General features: G+C 31.5%; 1 protein-coding gene across 2 annotated transcripts in view; it reads right to left on the reverse strand.

The window, feature by feature from the left end:
• Arms (Ankyrin repeat-rich membrane spanning) overlaps positions 1 to 26,637 on the reverse strand; it is a 144,016-nt gene that overhangs the window by 54,850 nt on the left and 62,529 nt on the right. For both annotated transcript variants that reach the window (XM_085815026.1, XM_085815025.1), the window contains exons 11-15: positions 12,313 to 12,477; positions 5,899 to 6,081; positions 2,485 to 2,641; positions 2,128 to 2,273; positions 1,061 to 1,416 (exon numbers count right to left, since the gene is read on the reverse strand). In XM_085815026.1, coding sequence (XP_085671152.1) covers positions 1,061 to 1,416; positions 2,128 to 2,273; positions 2,485 to 2,641; positions 5,899 to 6,081; positions 12,313 to 12,477 — 1,007 coding nt within the window. The remainder of the gene's footprint in view (positions 1 to 1,060; positions 1,417 to 2,127; positions 2,274 to 2,484; positions 2,642 to 5,898; positions 6,082 to 12,312; positions 12,478 to 26,637) is intronic.

The raw sequence follows: 26,637 nt of genomic DNA on the forward strand, positions 1-26,637 counted from the left end.
TACACCATTTATTTAATTTCCAAACAATTTTTCTTCCCTGCAAAAACTGATTTATTGAGCATCAATATAATATTGTCAGTAAATGTGTCAAGGTCTCATAATAACTTCAGTTTACACAGGTGGCCACAGTCGGTTTTATGAGAGATGCAATAGTACGGAAGAAGCAGGAGGATACTCATTATAAGGTGAAATGTTAGATATAAAGGTATATCAAATTTGTGTTTGATTTTCTTTTTAGCTGGACAGCCACATAAACTTATAGAGTGTTGAAGAATGTAATGAACTAATGAAATTTGAGTAGTAATTGCATTTCAAAGTCTGTGAAAGATAACTATCATCTCTGCTACCTTGCTATCAGCTGTAACAAGAATTGCTGAAGCAAATGTTTCGAGGCCAAACAGCAATCTATAAATCCAGCAGGTAAATCCTACACTGCCTACAAAGTGCTATTTATAGAAATGGTCAGAAATTAGACTTTTGGAAATTAATGCATATAACACAATTTCCCACATCATTCAATGCTAATATCAGAACTTTAAAGGGAAAGGGAGCATTCTAGTTGTTCCTTAACAGCATTTTCTTGATCTTTTTGATTTTTTTTTTCCATACTTCTTAGGGTAAAATACACCCTTAAAATGAAAACATTTCCAAGATCTTAAAAGATAATCACAACAGAGATGCTTTGCAGCATTTCAAAACAAATGCTCCAGCACTGACTAATGCCTATTAACAGATGAAAGCATTTAAAATCGCAATAACAACCTTGTATTTAGCGTAGGCTTAACAATACAAGGTTGTTATTGCGATTTTAATTGTCACATTGGCGTGTTTCTCTTATATTCTAGATGAAAGCATCTTTGAAAGTGATATCATAGATCAGTTGTTATGAATTCATTTGATTTTTTAAAATTTTCAGATTAAGAATTAACGAACAGTTCTTGTATTATAACTGCTGCATTGTGTAATATGTCTAGGATTATATTTTAATTGAGTTACAAATACATACAAAACTAATATCATGAAAAAAATTAAAGAGAAAATGATTAATTAACAAGCATACCATCTGAATAATAGTATCAACTTCATTTTTCAGTGAGCTGGCAGAACTTTCATCTTTAGTTGAGCCCATTTTCATGAAACCGCCAGTAATTCTACTCTGATGTGAACACACCAAATTTTTTATAATTCGCAAAAATATACACAGATTCGACAAAATGACGAAAAGTACAACACAGGACATAGCAATAAAAATGGATCTAAAAATTGTTGTTTGTTCATCAATGTCTGCACTAAAGTCAGCAGCATCTGTCTGTAGTGCCAAAGTAATACTGCAACCCACAAATACAATTAAAAGAAAAGCAATTAGGAAATTTGGAATACAGCAAATTCTCCTGTACTTCCACCATTTTGAAGCCACTACATGAAAATAAAAAATTGCATAAACAAAAGATCATTCCAATTTCAAGGTAAAAGTTAAATGTTATAAAATCAAGCATTAAAAAATGTTATACTATACATAACAATAAAATAAAAATAGAATGCAAACATGATCTTCCACCATTTTGAAGCCACTACATGGAAAAAAAAAAAAAAAAAAATGCATAAACAAAAGATCATTCAAATTTCAAGGTAAAAGTTAAATTAATATTATAAAATCAAGTATTAAAAATGTTATACACCATACATAACAATAAAATAAAAATAGAATGTAAACAAAATGAAAAAATATAAAATATTTGTTTAAAATATAATGTTTGCTTAATTTAAAGCTTGTTTTTGGTGTTAAAATCATTGCATTAAGATAACACAAATAATCAGGAATTTTTACACTATAACACATGTCAAACACTTTTCTCATGTATGTAACACCTCAATTTTTCCAGCTAGATATAGCAAGTTTTCAATATTAGCTCATTTTTAATGACTTTCTAAGCCTAAAAAATATATCTCTTAGGTCAGTTATTTAATGTTTACTTTCGAAATAAGAACACTGTTATAACAGTACACTTAATTTAACACTAGACAATAACAAATGCTGGCATTCATATCTTTCTACAGAAAATTATTTGATCTATATTTGCCCAAAAAAGGAAAAATTAAAATATTAAAAATAATACTAATATTTACCAGGTCTTGGTTTCAGGACCCTATATAAACGGCATGTAAAAAGCCCATATTCTTTTTCGATTGCAACATGTAAAGAAATAATAATTTGCAAGACTGAATTTTCAGTACCAGAGCTAGTAACCTTAGTTTGTTCAGTAAACAGAAATCTGAAATAAAACAGTAAAATATATGATTAAATGTTATTTGATAATTAAAAAGCAAATTTTCAATAAAAAATAAAATCCTAAAATCATGAAATTAAAGTATTGTAAAGGCAGATCAGAATTATTATATATGCATAATTATTTATATACAAATGTGTGTATTTTTTTGCATGTATCAGAAAAATTTATTAATGATCATTCAAAAACAACTTACCTCACTGGATCTGTAAGATCATTTCTTTTATTAGCTGGAGGACTGCAGAATATAACAAACAACAATGTTCTCAAAGAATTCAGTTGATTTGCAAGGTATAAGCTCACTTTGTACATCCAGGATAAATCATAGTTCTTATTACAGTAAATAACAACTCCTATAAAAGAATAACTCAAAATGAGAACCAAGAACAAAAATTAAGTATCCCATATCAGTATATTTTTCAGTTCAATACCAAACTGTTTTTTAAATAACATAAATTATGCATATCAAATCGTTTGCATAGTAATTTACAGTTAAAGCCCAGATTTCACTAATGCAATGATGGCTCAATGACGATGATTTACTCTGGAGAAGAGCACAAATTTTGAGTTAAATTTAAACGACATAGAATTTCAATTAATGATTCATCAATTATTAATTTTTTATGTAGTATGTTATCTGTAATTTGAAAACTTAAAATATACTAACTTTTCAAACTACTTTTCAAATTAATGTGTCAAATTTGGATTGTACGCTTTGTGACTGTTGGAAGACCAGAAATTATCAGCCAACGGAAAATACTTTTAAAATTGTTAAAATCAATTTATTATGGACTATATTCTGAAACTATTATGGTACATTCTCTGAAATTATAGCCCAAGTTTTTTTTAATAACAACCTTTGATATTAATGCTACTATAAGTGCTTTTATTTCAAATATAATAATTGCTCTCCAATCTCTCATTATCAATGTTTATTCTGCATATGTTCTGCATATTTATTAGTATCTTCAAGCATTAGTGAACACAGTAAAAGTATAAAAAATGCACTGCTTCATTCTGTAGTAGGGCCGAAATCAGAGCTTGTGCAATCAGTAAGGTCATACCAGGCAGCAGAATGTAGAGGTGGCAAAAATTTTTAGAATCTATAGAAGTAATGGACAGAAAAATTGAGGAATAGCAAAAAATTTTTTATTTAGAGGAGACACTGGGCAGCAAAATGTTTAGAATTAAGAGGGTGCTGGGAGCAGATTTAGGACTTGTAGAAATTGGATCATGCAGCAAAATACTTAGAACTAATCAGGGCTGTGGAGTCCATAGGGAAAATGACAGACTCCAACTCCTGGAATTTCAAAGACTCCGACTCCCTCATATATATATATATATATATATATATGTAAACATGTACTCATAGGTTACAGCTTATTTTTTTAATATAAAAGAAGTAACAGATGCTACAGGAAAAAAAAATTGATGGCATAGAAAATTATTTATATTTATTATGAAATGGAAAAAGTGGCATTAGTTTTTTCTAAGAAACAGTATAGCTTTAGCAAGATCTTCTTTGTTGTAGCGCCATAGATCTGATTTGATAAATTTCAGAGCTGAGAAGAGTCTTTCCACACTAACTTGAGTAGAAGAGCTGTTACTGTTAGGGCTACTTCTTTTAACTTTTCAGGATAGATTTTTATAAGTTCTAAAAGAGGTGTCTCGCAAGTGGAATCATATTTCTCTATTTCTTCAAAGGCCGAGTAGAAATCTCGTTTGTATTTTTTCATTTTTATATCTAAAGGCACTTGGTTCTTTATTTTCATTCGCTTTGCCTTAGCCTTTTCTATATTATCCAAAAATATTTCTCAAAATCTAATTCATGACTGGAAGATGATAGAGACTCAATTGCAATGTCTGCAGTCTGATGTCCTGGTTGTTCTCCAAGTATTCTGAGAATAATTTCATTCTTAATTAAAATTTACAGATGGCTTTCTTTGCCTTTTTAATTTGTTAGTCATCCAAGAAAATTCAGTGCTTCGGATATACATGTATTGAACGCAGCAAGATCTCATTGTTTAGCAAACTAGTTTTTCTTTTCTTCATTGAAGAAATTCCCTGCAATAAATCCTCCATTTCAGAAAAAACAAACATCCCATTTTTCCATTCTCACCTCCTGTCGATTTTTCAGATTGCAGCTTTTTTGGGCTATATATGGTGCAGAAAGAAGAGTTTCCAATTCTGCAAGATCATTCCACAGTCTTTCTTTTAGTGAAACATTAGGGTTATCTACATTTTCTAAAAAGGTTCTTAATTCTAAAAAACCTCTTTATCATCAAAGTATGTACTTCCGTATTGCATCGCTTGATCAAATAATTGCTTCTTTTCCTGCTCGCTTCTTAAAAATGGCATCAATTTTGGGATTCTTGCTGCTATTGCTGCTTACCTAAATTTACCAGTGAGGTTTGTAACTAAATTAATCCATTTAATCACTAATGGCAAATATCACATCCATCCTCCTCCCTTATATTTATTTTATTAATATGTCAATAAAATAGAAAATAACTATTTATTAATGTATACAGTACATAAATAAAAATAATAACTCAGCTTCTCATTAATTTTTGTCAATTTATTATAATTTCATTTCAAATTCAAACTGTCCCATAAAAACTGGAGTTGGAGTCAATCTGTTTTTAGCGACTACAGCTTCGACTCCTTTTACCCCAAAATCTGCTCGACTCTGACTGACTCCACAGCCCTGGCACTAACACTGTCTTGTCGATAACAGAAATGACATCATTGTCATCTTAGTTATTTAGAAAACTTTTTGGACATGCTTTTAAAATCTCTTTCTTGAGCCGTTATAACATTTAAAAGAACAATATACGAATAAAACTGAATCAATAAGTCTAAAATATATTGAAATTATTTCCTAAATTAATGTATCCATCAATTTTATAAAGCATAGTTGATTCTGCTACAAAATGGTTTGACATTTCTCAGCGTAAAGAATATAAAACATACTTTGGTGTTTTTCAATATAAATTAAAAGAAGTACTATCCGAGACTTGGTTTCCTTCACCACAAACAAGCACTATCATTCTACTTGTTCTTTTCAATAACAATTTTTTCATCACAAATGGGTTTCAATCAGTTAAGCAAGGAAAATGAAACACAAAGCATTTCAAAACCAAAAAACTGAAGAATGCATCAGATTTCAGCAGTGAACATTTTAGCAAACTGATCACAATAATTTTCCATCAACAGTAATTTTACAAATAACAATTTTTCTTTTAATTTAATTAATTAATTAACTTTTTCAAATTTTAAATTTTTAATTTGTTACTATGGCATTTTAAATCACGATTAAATCTAATTTCTCGTGCCAAAATTTTCAAATTTTCCACTTCAATAAAATTAAAGTATAAAAATTTGCAAATAGTATTTCATAAAAACTGTCTTTTTAATATTACTGTTTATTCAAAAAGACATTATAAAAATACTGCATTAAATAAGAAATTATTTTCTAGGTCACACACACACACACAAAAAAAAAAAAAAAAAAAAAAAAAACCCTACAAACTGGGATAAAGCTGACTGACAAAAGTCTGAAGAAAATATTTTTCACTAAACTAAAAATAATCATAGTAGTAAGACTTACCAAGAAATATAACAGATGACATGAATGTGCCAACAAAAATGTAGATTCCAATCATCCACATCTTTGTAGAAAGAAAGATAATTAATCCACAAATAAGGGATAAGATAAATATTATAAGGAAAACTAACCGAGTGAATTCAAACATAGGTTCTAGCCACTGAATTGCAAAACTTTTCATTTCATCTGAAAAGAAAAATGATCAGATTACAACCAAATTAGCACAACTTTATTGGCATGATATTTAATTAATATGTAAAATTTTATGAATAAATTTCACTTAATGATATTGTGGCAGTTACTTAAATGAATTAATAAATGGATATGGAAGAGAAGTAAAATAAGCATAAATATACAGTCAATGCTTGTTATAACAGCTACTCATTATAGTAACTCTTTCATTACAATGACAAGTGCAAAATGTCTTCAGCTTAGGAGAGTACATTAAATACACTTTTGCTGTACAATAATTTATTACATATAATATCTTTTTTTTTAGGATAAAAGGATGATTATAATGAGGATCAACAGTGCTTTATGTTGCCAAACTTTCTGAAGTTTACTGGAAAAGAAAGCTAAGATAGTCTCTACTATTTACAGGGGTGTTTGTAGGACCCCAAAAAATCCCCTGAAACTTTTACGGACTTACTACCGACATTTTGGAGTTTCGAGAAGAGGGGGGAGAAATGAAAAATTACAATTATGAAGTATTGAATGACCTAATTATAAAAGTTCAATGAATTACTTTTTTTGCAAAATTAATAACCATAAATTTTCAAACATATAAACTACTACATTTTATGTAAATATTTTAAATTACCTGAATTAATTCTTTAAAAAAAATTATCTAATTTCTGCTGCTTTTTTTTATTTTCTGATGTTTGTGGGCTTGTCTTTCTTTTGTGGTGAACTTCATAATTGCAGGAAGGTTGACTTTTATTTTCCTCATTTACAGCTGAAGAAATTTCCTCGAGAACTGCACATACAGAGGTAGAAGCAGTTTGCTTTTCTGCTAATGTAGAAGGTTTTTCAGAGACTTTTATAGGTGACTCATCTGAAATACATGTTTTTAAGTCCTCTTGATATGTTTTCCAACTTCTGTTCATATTCAGTAAGAGATCTTCGTGAATTGGATCAGTCATTGGATTTTTTTAGCCATATTTTTCACATGAGGTTTCTTTAGAAGCCATTAAATCATATTTAATAGTCTGCACTGCATCTAGGGAATCAATCTTAAGAGAGGTTCTATAGTCAGTGACAAGTGTATCCATTAAGATGAATGCACTTTCCACTAATGGGCCATGGAAGCAGCTAAGGCAGGCTTTGACCAATTTAGCCAATGTAGGATACTTATAATCATTTGTGAAATCCTCTTTTAAATTAAAAACTTTAGACCAATATTTATCAATTGTACACTTGATTTCCACTTTCATCAGATGTGTAGAGCATTTCGTTGGTGATATCAATATCACTCTGGTATAACCTTATTTCAGCTTCTACTTTTGACTTTTCATTATCACTAAAAATATGGGACATAAAAAAGATGATAATTTTTCAAAAGCTAATATTGTACTGGTTTTACCTCTTAGCTCTGGATCTAATGCTGTAAAATTTCTGTTTAATATGCTGTGCTGTATTAGTATAAGCTTTCATCAGAGAAATTTGGAATTCTTTTGCTATTGGATGATTTTTTTGATAATTTCTTCAGGAGAGTGGAAGCTTCTGCACCAGTAAATATTACTTTGCTAGGTAGATGGAATTCTGGATTGTTGACATCAACCTTTAATAAATCATTATAAGATGTGCACTCTATATTTTCTGGCTTCATAAGAAAAAGAGAAAAATTTTGCCATCAATTTATAAATACTGGAATGTATTAAATGAAGCATTGGTTTTTTTGTTTCAAATAATTTAATATATGTGTTGAACTCTGGTAATACTGCTGAATATAATGCCATATGCAATAAAGTTTTGTTTTGCATAACAAATAACCCATTTAGTATTCTTTTTTTTTTTTTTTCTGAGCTAAAGCATCCTTTGTGAGTTGTTGGGAATGCAAGCAAGAATACACCCCTTCAACAATTTTCTTCTGAGCTGCAGAAATATTTCTTTTATTGTATACAGTTTCAACATAAGAAAAATAATCCCCTTTATCAGTTTTATCCAAGTAGTGAAAATAAAATGCAATAAGAGCATCCCACAGATCTTTGATTCTTTCTAAAACATGGCAAGGGATTCACAGATTTTGAAAAAATTTTCTCTTTTACTGCAGCTTTTCATATCAAAATAGATGTCATCAAACAAATCTTCCAAGTATCTATCAAAACATGGAGCAAATTTTTTTGCACAGTTATTAGCTGTGTGACATGTGCCACCTTCAATATCTAATAAGTGGGGTGCTTTGTTTGATCGTAGTCTGGTTTCAACACCCTTTTTTTTTCCACGGATGGTGTTACATGAGTCCATTAATACACTAATTAAGTTTGCCCATGGAATATTATTATCTTCAATAGTATTAACAACTGCTTTAAAAACAGCTTCTGAATTGCAAGATTCCATCTTTAGAGATGCAAAATGAGGAACTACAACTTCATTTTGATTGTTGTCATAAAACTGCACCAATATTGCCAGTATACTTTCTTGAGCATTGCTAGTACTTTCATCCAAATTTAGAGAAAATGGAGTCTCCTTTAAAGTTTTAATGATATTTTCCTTAATAGTTTTTGTGAGCCCATATTTCATCTTATAACATGCAGTAGTCCTGGACATTTCCAACGAGTTTAATGCCGTCTGATCACGGCTCAACTGTTTGCAGAGTTCAATTAAATTGGGAGCTACATTGAAAGAAAGAGAATTCTCGGCGATAAACGAAGTTATTAATACCTCTTGGCGTGCTTTTCTTGTCACTATATCCAATGACCGAGCATCAGTCTCCAGTAAGTCATCAGTATTTTTTGAATTAGCATAATTACTTAAAGTCATTGAATGTCTAATGCACTTTGAATACTTTATGTGCGTCACAGTTTTAGAATGATTTGTGAAAGCCTTGAATCCTTCCCCACCATACTTCAGCAGTGAGTTACAAAAAACACAATATGCTTGTCCAGCAACATTTATTTTCTTGCACCATGTGCCGATGGTATCCCCATTACCATCTCTCCATTCAATCCAGTTCCACCTAAATGCATTCCGGACACCTTCTTCTAATTATATAATATCACTATTTATATCGAGAAATTTCATGGTGAAATTTTCTTGCGTACATAAATAAAAAATTATTTCAATAAATGGAACGAAAAATTTACACGTGCATCAATAAATGAAACAAAAATTTTACACAGCGGAGAAAAAAAAGTTGAGAAGCGATCAATGACAAATAGCTAATATGGTGAAAAATCCCCCTTCTCTACTTATTGGCGCCACGCCAGGAGAGATAAGACCTTTGAACCCAGAGTCACGTGATCGCACATCTGGTCGAACGAAGTCTCTCCCTTTTTTTCCTGCCGCGCCTACTTGCCGAAAAGAATCCAGAAGAGAATGTCCGAGAACCGGGGGAATGAGCCATAACTCGCAATAAGGAAAGAACAAAAAAAGAAGTTTTTTCCCCATTTTCACGCATTATCACTGCCTTTGGAGAAAGAAAGGAAAAGTTTTCACCACACACGCTGACCTTGCGTTTTCTGCTTTCAAAGCAATCAAAATTACCCAGATCAAAATAAATAATTCATTATTATTCCTACTTCCTTTTGAACGACGATCCCCGGAATTTCCAGGGGATTGAAGTTCAAAATCCCCGGAATCCCGGGGTTTCCCCAGAGCACAAACACCCCTGTATTTATGAAGAGTTTGTATGTGCATATGTATATTCCTCACATTGTGGAAAAATAACACAGCACTTACAGCAATCAAATTTTGAACAAATGTAGTCCTCCAGCCAAACACATGCATCTCAAAGCCCTAATTCTGAATCTTTTTTAAAAAATTTTTTTATTTATTTCATATCGTGTGTGAATTTTATAAGCTTCTGATTAAAAACTAGGTGATTTAAAATCTTTGTGTTTCCACTATTTATGTTTCAAATTTAATCAGAAAACTCAGCAATATAAATGAAATGTGTTGCCAGTCACCAAAATGCAATATACTTGTCTTCTCAACTTAATTGCGTTATCGAAATGCTAGAGCTGCCAAATTTTGAACATAAACATCCAAACATGTGCATGATGGAGTTAGAATTTTGAGTTTCAAAATTGTTTTTATTTCCCATTTTGGGCAAATTTATGGAAACTTTTGATTAAAAACTCAGTGATATAAGTTTTGCATTGCCACTCGGCCAAAAGTAAGATATTTATGTTTGAAATTTGATCAGAAAACTCAATGATGTAAAAGAAGTGTGTTGCCATTAATCAAACTGCAATATAATATATGTATCTTTTATCACTCTTATGCCGAATTTAATCAACAAACTCAGCGATTTGAAAGAAAAATGTTGCCACTGTCCAAAATAAAATATTTTTATCTTCCATGCAGCAGTGCCTTGTTGTTCAATAAAGCATATTTAATTTTTTTTTTTTTTTTTTCAAATCTATTCTGTTACTGATTATGGAACTACACAATTTAAAAGTAATCGACAAAGATTCCTTTCCTGATGAAGTGGCACTGAAGTTGATTGAATTACTCTACTGTTTTGTTCTTTTTTCTTTTAATTTCTTTAAGAAATATTTTTGAATTGGGGTATTGGTTGTTTAAAAGATTTGGTTTTTACATTTATTAAATTTTTTGTTGCATTTATTAGATTATTTGAAATTTATTAATTATGAATTTCAAATTTTCATCTTTGTGGCATGTTAGTTCTAAATTTCTTATTTTATGTCTTTACATATGTGTAATAGTTTGGTAGGCAAGCACAGGAATGACAAAGAAGGCTCTAGCTCTTAAGTTTTCACATCTTTATTCAATTCTCGCCGCAGATAGTTTTTACTTTAGATTAAATTCTCCAAAATCGCATATTCAATAGTGATTTAAACTAAATAAGATTAAATTTAGATTTTCTGTGTCATAACTATTCGATCAAAGGAAAGATGGGATGTGCAGCAGTGAAGTGCTGTAGCAACAGGTAGAGAAAGCAGTCTGATGAAAAATGGCACAAACTCTGTATTTATACTAGCGGTTATATAACATGCCAGAATGTTCTTGAAAGTACTAGTCTAGGGGAAGATCCTAAAATTGCGGAAAGTAAATCATAGGTTGCCCGTTTGCACAGAGCAAAGCTATCATATTTTTTATATTTTACATACATATATATATCTTTTTTATAATAACTATCTTAGGCTGCTGGCCGCAGAAGTGGTTATTTGTACAAAAAATCAATATTGTGCAAACTATAAGCATTTTAAAGCTTTAATTAATTTTTGCCTGAAGATTCAAATTCCTATTAATTTCCCTCTTAAAATAAAATTTACACTGATTTCAAAAAAGAATAGAAATTCAATGCACCTCCTCTGATGACGACTCATATATGTATATATATATATATATATTTACTTTCTGATTATCACCATAGCCAAAAAGTCATGCAAAAGTATTTACGAAGCATTATATCTCGCTACCAAAAATTATTTATACAGCAATCCAGGTATGTGCATAGCATATATCTATTTAAGTATATTTGATTTTACATGTTTGAAATTCAAACCATCATTTTTGTGATTGTGTTTTTTTATGTTAAACATATTTCATTTTCCTCTAACTATCCCAATGGGATTATCATAATGGACATATAAATCTAAAGTTTGCAGGCTAACGAAAAAAAGAAGTGTTGCATTTCTACAGAAATCTGGCATTTTGTCTAACCATACTGAATACAAAATTTCACAATATATGAAACTGTACTTCTTAAAAACCAAATTTTATGGAAATGCAATGTAAAAAATTTCAAGCAAAATGTTAAAATGCAAACAAGAAATTGGCTTGAAAACCACAGCATCTTGTTTATAACAGCCTTACTTACTGTTGACCAGGAACATAATTAATGCCGAGGTTGCTTGTGAAGTCAAGTTTGTGAACATCTCCGATTTTTTTTTTAAATCAAAAATATATTGCCATTTACATAGGGAGAACAACAGAAAAACTGCAGAAAGATATCTAAAAAATGGTTAAGTATTTTGTTGCCAATATTTCTTGCTGCTTTTAATTTTATTGATTGATGGCTCTTTTATGGAACTTAGTGCACAAACATTTTGAAATGGATCTTGCCCTTTTGCAACCTTTCACTGAAGACGAGTTTGCAACCTTTCAGTGAAGAGTTTAAATAATCAGAAGGTATCTTGTTTTTTCTACTCTTACCATAATTTGCTCTATTTATAATTACAGATTACACTTGTTTACATTTTAAAGTAAATAAAAAATTAATTCACTTACTTTCTAATTTATTCAATAAAAAAGATTTTCCACTGCCCCACTTAGCATAGAGTCCCACTGAAATAGGCATTGATAAAGATGGTTCACTAAGAATGTCAGCAAGTGCACTGCTATACAGATCATAACCCAGTCGATTTTCACTATCTTCATTAGTATTCAGTCGTCCTAAAAATATACAATTTTTACATGTTATAGGGTTAGGTTAAGTTATTTGAATATGGCAAAGCTATGCAATTAAAATTTCATAATTTAAAATTTTAATTTTAATTAACTTTAAATTTGCTTTATATGAATGGAGAATGTTTGTTAAATTCAAATTTCTTATATTTAATATATTTGCAGCTGCTATTATTATTACTGACATTCATAATATTTCTATAAAGACAAATGGAAAATTATACAGTTAAATTAACTTGACAAATTATTTCCTTTTAACACATCATCCAATTAGAAAATGCCTCTTCACATGAAAAATTATATTACAACTTCAATGAAATTTTATTAAAATGAAAAAAGACTTTCTCAACATCATACTTTTAACATATTACAATCCGGAAACAAATCTTATATTTGATTCATTTTTACAAATGAATAACTTAGAGCAATCACATAAATACACATGTTATTCAGTAAATGAAATGAAGACTAAAGTGTAGGTAATTAAAATTATGGTAATGCGGTTTTAGATACTTCGTTGATATAAACAGGTTTCTCCAAAACCCTGTAAAGACTGGATCAATTCATCCTATGGAAAAATGAAACTATTCTGAACAAGAGTTAATGAAACAAAACTATTTTGGACATAATTAATTAAATAGCATTAAGCAGTTTCACGTTCTCAGCCCTTTGATGACCTTTAATTGTATTTGCAGCAGAATCATTATTTCCACTGTTGGCTGATGTTGGACCTTTATAATTGGTATAGTTAACCAAATGCTTCCAATTGAGTTTCAGTTTATTTTAATGGCAATGTTTGCCAGTAGAGGGTGCCCATGAAGAATGTTCATTTGCACTTCTACTGACAGTGAGGATAGAATCTTCAATTCTCTGTTCTGTAACATGACGCTTTTAAGGATTACTCCAAAAACAGCTGTCACTCAAGGAAGTCATAAATAGTAACATCTTTCATGGGCAGCACTTGCAACACCCCTACATAAGGCCCCTCCCAACACTTTAATGTTATAGGTGCGATATTCTGATAGACAGCCAGCAAAGTGTCACTAGCGAATTTGTTTTGAGCTCAGAGTATGTTTGGAAAACCCCAATCTGTTGGATGTGTTCTTGCAGTTAAGTTTGTGGGGATGGGGCATGAGTGCATAGCTATTGTGATGCCACAGGTTGGTTGGATGTGGCTGCATGAGTATGTGGTCGATGCTACAGTTGTGTAGTTGTTTGCCTGTGTACGAAGGGCAGCAGCACAGCATATTTCATCACATATTTCAGCAGCACAGCATATACCAATCATATACTGTAGTCACTACTATGGCAGAATTATTTTTTTCACTGTTGGTTGCAAAGGTATAGCTAGGATGCAAGGTTTTATAGTAATTGGGGGTGCAAGCGACTTCAGAATGACAAAACCAAAATAAAATTTAACTTAAATATATTTCACACTGATGGAATGGAAAGACTGCTGAATACTAATAACACAGTCCTAGAATTTCAATCCTGTTAAAATGGCTGACTACAAGAGTATTTCTGTAGATTATCCCATGTGTAATGTGAAACCAAGTCAGTTTCCATTAGAAGATACTCCATGAAGATGTACTTTTCCTTACATAGTTTTCTAACTTTGTTACAAGTGAATAAATGAATAATAAATAACGGGCTTGTAACATACATGAAAAAGCAAACTGTTGTAGTTTGAGGGATAGGAACAAAGATACTACTTTCTTTTTCTTTAAATTAGTCTTTAACTTATCTGTGTTAAATAATTCTAGAACTTTTTTTTTTTTTTTTTTTTTTTTCCAATTAGTTTTCCATGCACACTCAACAGGCATAACACATTTAAGCAACACTTTGCCACAGTTGAGCACAACCAAATTTTTTTTACATTAAGTACTAAATGAGCACTTAATGTTCCTAATATACATGGTTGAAATAAAAAAGAGTAAGTGTTATTTGCAAGAGAAAAGTCACCATTTCTTTCATTAAGTCTTTCAAAGTGAATTTATTCATAGCATCAACCTTCACATTTCTCTCTCTCCAAAAAGTTGTGCCAAAGTTCTAGCTTACAAGCAAAATTTTCCAAACTGTATTAGATTACAAAAACACTACACTTTTTTGCTAAACCCTTTTTCTGTCATTTTTCAGTTGCAATAACAGTAGAGAAACTGCTGATAAATAGTCACTTGAAAACACTATATGCTAAACTTTCAGCTTAATCAGTGTTATTATTCAAACAAGTTATCTAATTTTAATCTAAAACTTTCTTTGGTGAAAACTTGGAAGATAAATTCTTCAAAACTCCACTTATCTGTTGCTGCTGCTGCTGATGATGACAGCAAATAATAATATATGAGGGGATAACCAAAAGAAACTGAATTAACTTTTTGGTGGGCAGAGCTTTTATAGTACCATGTTTTGCTGCTAAGAGCGTACACAGTGAACATTCGCGAGTCAGTAAGCCGAGTGCCGTCGGTGAAGAAAGTCAGTAGTACTAATTTCAGGAGAGCTTACAGTGACAACTGTTTCATGTAATCCTTGTTTTCACAATGGCTGGATTTTTTTGAACAGCATATGGCAGTGAAATTCTGCTTTTTATTTGGGAAAAGTGGAACAGAAACTCTTAAAAACGGCATACAGGGATGATGCTATATACTACGGGATGCTATATACAGGGAAGATGCTATATATACAGGGACTATGGGAAAAAACTCAAGTGTTTGAGCAGTTTTCTTGTTTTAAAAAATAGTGAAACATCAATTGATGAAAAACCTCATTCTGGTCGTCCTTCCATGGCCAAACACAAGAAAATATTGAAAAAATTTGTGCAATCATCAACGAATATTGATGATGAGCCATTGAAGAAACTGAGGAATTGTCAGGAGGGGCTTGGAGTTCAGCGCAGCGAATTTTGATAGGAGATTTGGGAATGAAAAAGAGTGGCTGCCAAATTTGTGCGATGACTGCTGAATAAAAACAAGATCGCAAGAATGAAAGAATGCCCTAGAATGAAAACAGACATGAAAGGAAAGTGTTTTGCTGATGTTGAAGTGAGGAAAAAAATGATGGAAGCACTTCTCAAGCATCACAAAAGCTGAATTTAAACAATGTTTTGAAAAAACGTAATAAAAGATTAGACAAATGTATTAATGCAAGTGGAGAGTACTTTGAAGAGGATTGAAGGTTTGTACTTAAAATGTGAATAAATAAGTTGGAAAAAAAAAGTTCGGTTTCTTTTCGGTATCCCCTTGTACATTTAAAAAGTAAAATAATTGGTTGTAATATATTTGAAAAAAATTTCCTTATTAGATTTAGTTTTATAACTTACTATTAATGTCAAAAAAGTATGAGCTTCAGTTAAATTCATTTAACATCTTTGCACTTTTATTTTTCTCTTTGTGAATTAGCCTTAATGGAATGGTTTTTCAATATGTGAATATCTAAATGCATGCCAAAATTACCAAATTCTACAATTATTCTTTCAAGCTCAGTTTTGATTATTATATATTATGGTGGCTTAAGACATATATGCATGTCCTTTTGGACTGTTTATCTTGAGAACGAGAAGCCAAAAAATAATTTATGGGTTTGCATCTACATGCAGAGTGTTTTGGAAAGTCCAGAAAGACAAAAGTCATTCAAAAAAACATTAAACATTTTATTGAAGTACATACAAGGACAGGTGCAACAACCGAAAGATTCTTTCATGTTTCATTAAATGCTAACTTTGATTCTCATATATTTTAGAAGCTGACATCATTCTACTTCAGGTTCAATTCACTTCAGTTTGCAACATCCTCCCCCACTGTGACTTGGGAACAGTCTCAAACTTATAACAAGTACAGCTGAATAAATCCATCTTTTAGATGCTTTTATGCAACTACCAGAAGAGATATATCTTTCCATTATTATATCATTTGGAGACAAACTAATCTTAAATCCACACGCTTTCTGAGAATTATATTCCTCCTCTCCTATTTTCTTATTTTCAGCTAACACTGTTTCAATGCTTATAGCTCTAAAGGGAAGACTTAATGCACCAGTCACAAGACTCTTTTTTGTTGAGTTTTAAACTTAAAGGGGGAAACTTTTCCATTTCAATCAGGAATCAGTGCAATAATTTTTGCTATAGGCCAAAATAAACGGCTTTTATTATCATCACCAATTAAAACAATTTCACTAATTTTTGGTTCATGCTACAGTTTACAATGCATTTTTGAATAAGCTTGTTAAAATAATGTTTTCTAAAACATTTAAGCCATTAAAAAGTTTTCCTTAGTATCCTAATTTTTATTCAATTTTTCTGAATCCAGTTCATTAATGTTCCTAACACTGGAACAGTGGTTTCCTATAAGAAACATAGAGGATGTAAGAGAAATCGATTTTTGTGGATCTTCTGATACATATGTTAATGGTCTATAATTAATAATTGATTCACAGTCACAGATCAATAGTCAGTTTTCAATTTTTCCTAACTCAATACAGATTTATCTAACATATGTTTTAACAATTCTTTTACAATGTGAACCAACCTTTCCCAACAGGTTGCAGTGGGTGATATGCATTTCCAAATTATATTACTATTTATATTTTATATCTCTCTAGAAATTTTTTCCCAATCTAATTTAGAAAGATCATCAAATGCTTCTCTGAAATTGGCTCCATTATCATAATTTGTGCTTGGCTTTTGCCATCTAGTGATAAACTGCCTAAGCACCAACCAAAAAAAAAAAAAAAAAAAAAAAAAAAAAAAAAAAAAAAAAAAAAACTGAAATGTTTCAGATTTTAAATTACGTTCAAAGGGGCGTTTTTTTTAACATTTTGAGTGTTACCTTTATTTATTAAATATCATGTTCTTTGCACTTAAACCATAAAATTCAGTTCAAGAGCAATATCGCAAAATAATGTTAAATTAAGCATATCTTTAGAATTTCCTATATACACGGTCTCGCGAGCTGGAGATAAAAGTATTTTTTTTTCTATATAACGTTGCCATTTCTCACTTTTAAAGCATTGAGTTTGTAAATCAAAAATTCGTTAAAGTTTTACAAAATATAAAATCTATAATAAAACAAATTCCAAATTTGGGATTTCAGATGCCCATATTCGCAGAAGGATTTCGTCATTCAAAATTCGATGGCTCTATGTACCATTGTTTTATCACAATGCGAGAAATAGGTAATCATTTATGCAGATTTTTCATTATTTAATTTCTTCAAATATAATGCAGGACTCTAACATTTTGTGGCAACAGTTTGAAAAGTGAACCGACGTTTATGAGTCCGACGCATAATCGCGAAACGAAAACAATAGTCCTTCAGGGACAAAGCCCCTTTGGACTAAAAAGCCAAAACCTCCAAGGATGAAGAACTTCCCAGTTCCAGATGAACAGCTCAAAACAACATGCAGATAAACAATGCTATTCACACATTTTCTCTGTTTTCATAAACAAAGACATGGCCGAATCTATTCCTACAACTTTGAAAGCTACACAATATGTAACTCAGTCTGGTAACAAAATGCAAGTTTGCTTTTACATAAAACATTGTTTTTCTAGCTTTTATCCAAAATCTTTCTCATAAAGATTCATATTATTTGAATTCCAGCATGAGAATTTTTTTATATGTACAAATTTGATCAATAACCTAGTAAATTCACATTTGTCTGGTAACAAAACTAGATATAGGAAGAATTCATCATCATCTTGATGAATTATTTTTATTCTAATTCTTAAAATATTATCTTTATCTTTAAACATAATAAAATTCAAAGATTTTAAATCAGGTTAATCATAGCTTTCAACTAAACGAATCAAATACTTTTCAAAATTTTGAACTGCAGGAAAAGAAAGTTCAGGATTTTTACATTCGATACGAGTTTGTCGATAATTATTTACAAATCTTAAAACTCAAGCAAATTCTCAAATTAATTTACCATAATTTGATATGCTGTTTAGTTGCCAAAGGGGTGCATCTTTCACCAAATCAAAAGTCATCATTTTACTCTCCCCCCTCTCTATGTCTACTTCTTTAGGCTGACTATCAGGTTCATCAGCTGGCCAACATTCAGAATTTTTCTTTAGCCAAGAAGGCCCCTCCTACAACTCGTAAGCAATCATTCCCCAAATAGAAAAGACTTGCGATAGTAAATCAGTGATATTAATACTCCCAGGAACATGCTTCCATGCCTGAGGGTTTGCCAGCTGATGAATTTCTGTAACTCGGTCATGAAAATTAACCAATTTCCCAGCTCATTTTACCCACTAAATGGCTGCAGCAGAATCAGACCAAAGTGCAATGTTAAGATCCGGTAGAACAAGCACTTTGATACTAGAATTCAAAAGCCTAGTGACTGTACTACAAGCCACTAATTCCAAATGAGGCATACCCAGGGGTTTGAAAGGTGCTACTCCAGACTTCACTTTAACAAGAACTACCTTTCTGTCAGAATAACTACTGATCGAGGAAAAATGCAAACAGTATATACTCCTTATCATCAACAAAAACATGAAATTCAGAAAATGAATTAATTGCCAAATAAGAAAGCAAAGATGCATTTTTTAGTTCATGTACATTTGCATACCATTCTAATAATTTATTAATAATATTTGGTGATAATTCCCAATCCCAAGCTATTTTTGACTTCCACAAATCTTGTAACAGCTTTAGAAGCAATGTTGTTGGCATTAACAAAACGAAAGGATCGAACTTTATTATTTTTTTTTATTTATTTTTTTTTTTTTAACTATTGGCAAAATTAATCTCTTGGTTATTTTCATTTTACGTGCCATTGTTTCTAAATTAGCATAGCTTAAAGTGTTCTTATTTAAATCCTAGATTATTACGGAAATGGAATTCTTCAGAATGCTTGTCAACATTTTTGTAAGCAACATTGCTTTCAAAGCCATGCAAATTAAAAATAGCCTCTAGACAGATTAACTTTGCCTGTTTGATAAAGTGAACTTGTTCATTAACAATAAGAATCCAGTCACACACTTGTCTACACAGAATGAGTTTTTCAATTTTTGAGCAGTTGGCATTATAGATGAATCCAATAAATAAAGGCTAGAACAAACACCAAATACAACTCGACAATTTGGGTGCAACAGATAACATAAAAAAAACTTTTTAAATATTAACACATACATTGATTTGATACATTCTAAAACAATCAAGAACATCAGGTATCATTTCTTTAAGACTAACTCCTTTAAATAAACAGTTGTTTAAAAAGGATTTCTCTATCTGAGAGCTAGAAAAGTTAAAAACTGAGTGAATTTTTGAAGTTTTATTACCTAGTTTAATTAATGTCCTATAAGGCAAATAGTGACGACATTCGGTATTTAATTCAATTTCTGGTATGCATTCTCATTTCCCCCCATTCTTGGAATACTTTTTAATAATCATGTAAAAGTTTACCATAATTTAACTTATAATTCCTTTTTCATGCTTTTTCCAGGTTATTATCAGATAAATTTGTAGAATTGAATTTCTAAGGGAATTCTAGTTCATACCTCCCATTGGGAAGAATTCTATTTTTTTTTCTTCAAATTCAGTTTAGCTATCTTTCTCCTTAACAGTTTGGGATGGATTAGCTATTTCTAAAATTTCAAGTTCCCACAATGTGCTTAAAGGAATATTCCTAACACACATAGACAAAATAAATGCTATCACCTGCACATGAATGCTGTTTTTCAATTACCGTCCACCCATGTTTTGTTTTTTCAACTGTTAGATCTGATTCTAACTCAACTAAGTTCTCAGTCAGCATTTTTCTCAAACCATCAGCCCCCAATCACAAGATCAATCTCACTTTTCTCACAGAAAGAATTCATTAAGCTACTGTCATTAATTTTCAGAATAAATGCACATATCTTATCTTTCAAAAAAACTTCCAAACTACAAGTTTATGATTTTCTCAAATCACTGACTTCAACAGAAAATACTTGAGGTTCCTTTGGTCTTGTTTCTTCCTTCCCAAACAACACATGTATTACAGTTTCATTCCAAAGTGAAGGAACATTCAACAATGTCATAATCTTTCATTCAAGAAACTATTTTGGCCACCCAAATCAAACAAACCATGAATATTCTCCTCTTGACATTAAGCCTGAATGACTTTGCAAAAGTTTGCAACTAAACAGTTTCACTTTTATGGGAACTGAAGAGAGAAAGAATTCTCCGTTTTATATACATTCTTTTTTCCTTGTTCAGGGCACATAATATAAAAGTGAGAATTATTACATTGAGAAAAGTTCAATTGATTATTAACAATACAAAATCTACTTAAATGAACTACTTTTTTAAGACATGAAAAACATGCACCTTTCTATAATAACTGTCGGTTACCTGCATTGTTATTAAGGCTTACTAATGCAGAGACCATCGCAAGATCAGTTTCCTTTTACTTTTTTCAGAAACAGAGCTCTTTTTAAAATAAAGGCGAGAATCAAACCCAGTTCTTGCCAATGACACCATTTCTTCTTCTTGAACTTCTTGGTGATAAAATTCATCAGCTGTTTTAAAGTGCAAGAACTCTTTCAATCACTTGACTCTTAATTTCTCCTTCTTTCTCAAGTAAGCAGAACTTATTCCTGGAGGCAGTTTTCCACTAACAAAATTAGAAAAATCCCCAAACTTTTACTGCATCCTTCCAAAGCTTTCAGTTTAGCTTCTGATTTGTCATATAAGGCTGCCAAATCAGCCTCGGTTCATCCAGTCACATTGTTCTTTATAACCATGTTTAATAAATCACAAACACAAATCTGGACAAGATAATTATCTCTTCCAAATCATTCTTTTAACTGTTTGATGGCCCTTGTGTAATTCCCCACTGTTGCTGGAAATCACTGAATGAGATGCTCAGCTTTAAATTTTGGCTTCACCAACTGCATTAGATATTGCATATTATCTGCATCAGGTACAGACTTGTCTTCATAAATCTTCTGAAATAAGACTACAGAAAAACAATCTTTTGGGTCACCCAAAAATTGCTTCAGCTCAATTTTCAGTAATTTAATTTTCTTTTTTGATTTCTAGATGAAGAAGCTTCTTGCAATTGCTTTTCCAGTTTAGCACACATTTCTATATGCTTGTCTCTGCATTTTTCAGCTTCTTCAAAATTATTGATGCACCATTTCCTACTGTCTTCAATAAACTTTCAGCAACTAATGCCAGACAACTTTCAAGGTTTATGGAACTTATCAATAAGTTGCAGCATTAAAATGGCACTCATTTATATCTTCATTGCAACTTTCATTTATATCTTCAACACCTGCCCTACCATGCTCTTAAGGTGAAAACGAAAAATCAAAATTGAATTCATGTGTTCTCATCTTATGTAGGACTTTTGTAAAGTCCAAAAAGGCAAATGTTATTTCAAAAAACAAGAAAATACTTTATTGAAACACATGAAACATATACAAGAACAGACACAATAACCAAAACATACTTTTATGTTCCAAACTAAAGGCTAACTCTGATTCTCATATATTCTACAGGTGATGTCACTTGCTTTAATTTACTTCAGTTCACAACAGTTTAGTAATAAATCGAACAAGAGAACCTAATTGCTGCCTGAGCCCTAAAGATAAAGCCTAACTGGCATGTCTTGCGAGACCCCAAATTTCTCATTACATAACATTTTTTATAAAACAAAGAACATCCGGTGTCTTTGAACGAATGCTGTACAAACACTGACCCTGACCTTTGTAATAAACTGTAAGTTGCAAGCATTTGGTTATTTGACAAAAAAAAAAAAAAAAAAAAAAAGAGGTTACAGGTAATAAAAAGGTACAAAAAATATACCTTAGCCTTTGGTTTAAACAGTAAGTTGCAAGCATTTGGCTACTTGACCAAAAGAAAAAGTTACAAATAATAATAAGATACAAAAAATATACCTCAAATTTTTCTTATATTGATCCTATCATTCACTACCCTAAAAATCAGTAATTACACTAAACTATGAATAACTTTATAATGTTGGTTTTAGATTGATTAATTGAAGAATGAATTCAGTAGTGTAGAAGCTAACAAAATAAACAAACAAAATCATGCTGTAGGTAAAGATACACATGTGGAGGGTTAGTTGATGGATTGATTAGTGATATGCATGGCACATATGACCCTTTTATAAATTATGATTGTTTGACAAAAATCTTTGAGCTCCATGTGCAAAAAGTTTTCGAAAAATTCAAATAACAGTAATATTACAGAACATCCATGTTTTTTTAACTATTTAACATTAAAAATGCTTTGACAAACTCTACAATCAAAATACCATAATGACTGATTTTCAAGATGAATTGCAACAATCTTCTTTTCCCTTCCCATCAACTCAAAGAAGAGATGACACTTTTAAATAGAATTTTTATTAGTTTTTGCAAAGAAGCCTTCCCTTGAACACTTGAACATTGGTACTGGAGAAATAATACACATTTGTGAATTAATAGAACACAAAAGCAATGTAGTCTATAGGGAACTCTTGAAATTACAACCAATTATCCACTGCTCACTTGTATCCTTTATGAAGAATGAAGATGGAAGGCTACTTTGACCTCAGCTTTTGCTTATTTGAATGTGTAATTGTGATGTCTGAAAGATATATGTGATACCTGGAAAAGATATAGATATATGTGATACCTGGAAATGTGCTGGTTTAGGAGTGTGAGTTTGTGTACAGAGAAAGAGTTTGACACAATAACAAATATATATATGTGTGTGTGTGTATATATATATATATTGAATGATCTAAAATTCATTGAATTCGAAAACAAGTTTTTCTAATACTTGCACAATAGCTGCAGAGTAAGATATAATAATTTATTTACTGGTGTTGGTGTATTTAATTATGGCAAAGCACACGAGGGCTATCTGCCTAAAGGGAGGGATGCCTTCGTGGAGGACTTTCTAAGGGAAACTGGCTCGTATACACATTACACATGGGGAAAACCACGAAAACGCCCATGCAGCCAGCCCGTTTGCGGGATTCGAACCTCGGACCGAACTACCAGTGTTCAGCGACTTTACCGTTCGGCCGCTGGTAAGCTAATTTATTTACTAAAGAAATATTGATTATATTACCTCCTAATATAAATTTAGTACAAAGTATCAAAATGAGGGAACCCATAAGTAGGAAGTTTAATTCCGAAAATTATGTGTAATTTTCAGAAACAATTTTCAGAATTAAACTTCCTACTTATGGGTTCCCTCCTTTTGATACATTCTACTAAATTTATATTAGGAGGTAATATAATCAATATTTTTTTAGTAAATAAATTAAAATTTAAGTTTCAAAATGCTGTAAAAAAGAACCATTGATCAGAATGATGTCAAATTTGAAGGAAATATTATCAAAGAAGGGAGAAAAGGTACGGCAGAAGAAAAATAAATAGTTCAAAATTTTAGCAAGAGATGGTACTATGGTAAGCATCATAACTTAAAAGGGTTTGACTGCAGATGAGAAGTGAATTGTAAAACAACGGTTAAGGTGCAAGTTACACATTAAACCAACTGTACCGTTCAGTGCGCATGACTGTACATGTGTGAAACTGTTAGATATCTAAGTATATCTACCACAGTAAGGTCGTATCACACGGGATGGGAAAAATGGGTTTTTAATTATTCTGAGTCCAAAACTTGCATAAAAAGCCTCAATCAAATCAGGTTTTAATTTTCATGAGACTGGCACAAAACATGTTCAGTATGCTGTCCACTGTTTTCAACAAGAAGTTGAAATTGAGAAATTCAGCTAAGTTTGAAATCAGAGCATTGAACACAATATCTTTCAGATAGCCACACAGCCAAATAACACATGGATTAAGATCAGGTGATTGGGACGGCCATGCTGTAAGGAAATGAAGGAAATTCTACCATTTCCGAAATGCCGCTTCAGCATCTGTTTCACTGGATTTATAATGTGCAGAGGAGTGCCATCTTGCTTACAAATGATCTTCTCATCAACACATCCCCATTGTTGAAGATATGGAATGACGTGGTTGCACAAAAGACTCTCATAGCACTTACCAGTGACGGTACAATAACAGGACTGAAAGCATCTGTCTTCTCAAATAATAATAATAATAATAAAAGATCTGAAAGCTTTCAGATTTTACATTATGTCCAAAGGGGCTTTTTTTTTTTTTTTAAATTTAGTGCCTTACACCTCTATTTATTACATATTATGTTCTTCGCATTTAAACCATAAAATTCAATTCAAAAGCAATATCGTAAAATTATTTTACAATGAGCATATCTTTAGAATTTTTTGTACAGTCTTGTGTGCTGGTGATAAAAATGTTTTTCCCCCCTACAGTGTTGCCATTTGCTCTCTTTGAAATTGTTGAGTTTGTTAATCAAAAATTCATTAAAGTGTTAGAAAATATGAAATCGATAATAAAACAAATTCAGGCTTCCAGATGCCCATATTTGGTGCAGGATTACGTTATTCAAAAGTTGATGGCTCTAGGTACTGTTGTTTTATCACAACGTGAGACACATACATACATTTATGCAGATTCTTCATTATTTAATTTCTTTAAATATAAAACATGGGCAATAATATTTCGTGGCAACAATTTGAAAAAAGAAATGGACATTTAAAGTTTGTCACGCAAAATGCCAAAATGAAATTAATAGCCCTTCTGAGCTAATGAATGCCCTTTGGGCTAAATATGGCAGGCTCTATGATAAAGGATGCCGTAAACCCACACCACACAGTGATCTTTGCAGAATGCAGCAGTACTGGTTGAATTGCGAGTGGATTTTCTGTTGCCCATACTCTACAATTATATTTATTGACAAAGCCTTGGAGACAGAAATGTCCTCAAAATCTTCCACAGCCATTCATTGTCCATTTCCATGCGAGAAGAATTATAAAGCAAAAGCCTCTGTTGCTTGCAGGTCAGCAGGAAACAATTCCTGCACATGGATAATTCTGTATGGATAGCAATGAAAGATGTTTTGTAGAATTTTACGCACCGTGCTGACAGGCATGGCCAATGTTCGTGTAATTCCCTGTGTACTGCATGGTTGTATACCACCGCTCAACTCTTCCTGCACTGGTGTGGCCACTTCTTCAACTGACATCGAACCAATTCTTTTCATTCCTGTACCAGACTGCACATCAAACGAATTTGTCTTTTCGAATTTCTGAATGATTTTCTCCAGTCTAGGACAGTCATTGGACCAATGCCTTTTTCCATACCCTTGAGATACAGAACTTCTAGAGAGCTACTGATGCACAGTCATCGTTCTTGTTAAAAACTTTACAAGTAGAAAGTGATCCTTCATTGACACAGTCATGGCGAAGTTCTCAGAAGCAAAATGAGGAAAAGCCGCATACCCAGCGTTTTTATAACAGCTGCAATGACTCGTGCACATGACAAGTATTTTCATTTACATATTCTGACCCTTTCAACACCGTTTACTGATAAAATTTTTAACTATTTATTTTTCTTCTGTTATATGTTTTCCCCCTTTTTTGATAATATGCCATTCAAATTCAAGTTACGCTGATCAGTGGTTCTTTTTTTTTTTTTTTTTTTTTTTTTTTTTTTTTTTTTTAGCGTTTTGAAATTTAAACTTTATTTATAGCTCTGTATATATAACATTTCACCAGCTTTTAATGACTAATATTTACATTAAAAAAAAAAAAAATTAGGGAGATGGAAGGGCGCTTCCCTACAACCAACTGGCTATGGCCAAGGCTGGCTGTTGTTGGACCTAGTCCTGTTTGATTGGTATAATGAACTAGCTGCTCCTGATTTAGTTTCAGTTAGTTATTTTAATGACAATGTTTGCTATTAGAGGGTGCCTGTGAAGCCAGTGTTCATCTAGATTTCTGCTGCCAGTCAGGACAGAACCTGCAATCCTGTGCTTTGCAGCATGGTGCTGTTACTGATTACTCTTAAAACAGCTATATTAGAGGAAGCCATACATAACAATTTTTCTTCGTGGATTTCAGTTGCAATACCTCTCCATATTCATGTTTTTATATTTAATGGGCATTTTCGACATGTCTTGCTATACAAGCATCCTCGATGCAGCATTACATAACAATTTTAACGATTTAAATATGATGCCGTTATGAATATTGTACATGTGTAAATAATTTTAGTGAAATTGTATATGAAATTAAAATATTTTTTGTATAATGTAATAT

This window comes from Stegodyphus dumicola, chromosome 4 (genome assembly GCF_044657685.1).
Source record: "Stegodyphus dumicola isolate Sdum_Otavi_A_Nest chromosome 4, ASM4465768v1".
Classification (NCBI taxonomy): domain Eukaryota; kingdom Metazoa; phylum Arthropoda; class Arachnida; order Araneae; family Eresidae; genus Stegodyphus; species Stegodyphus dumicola.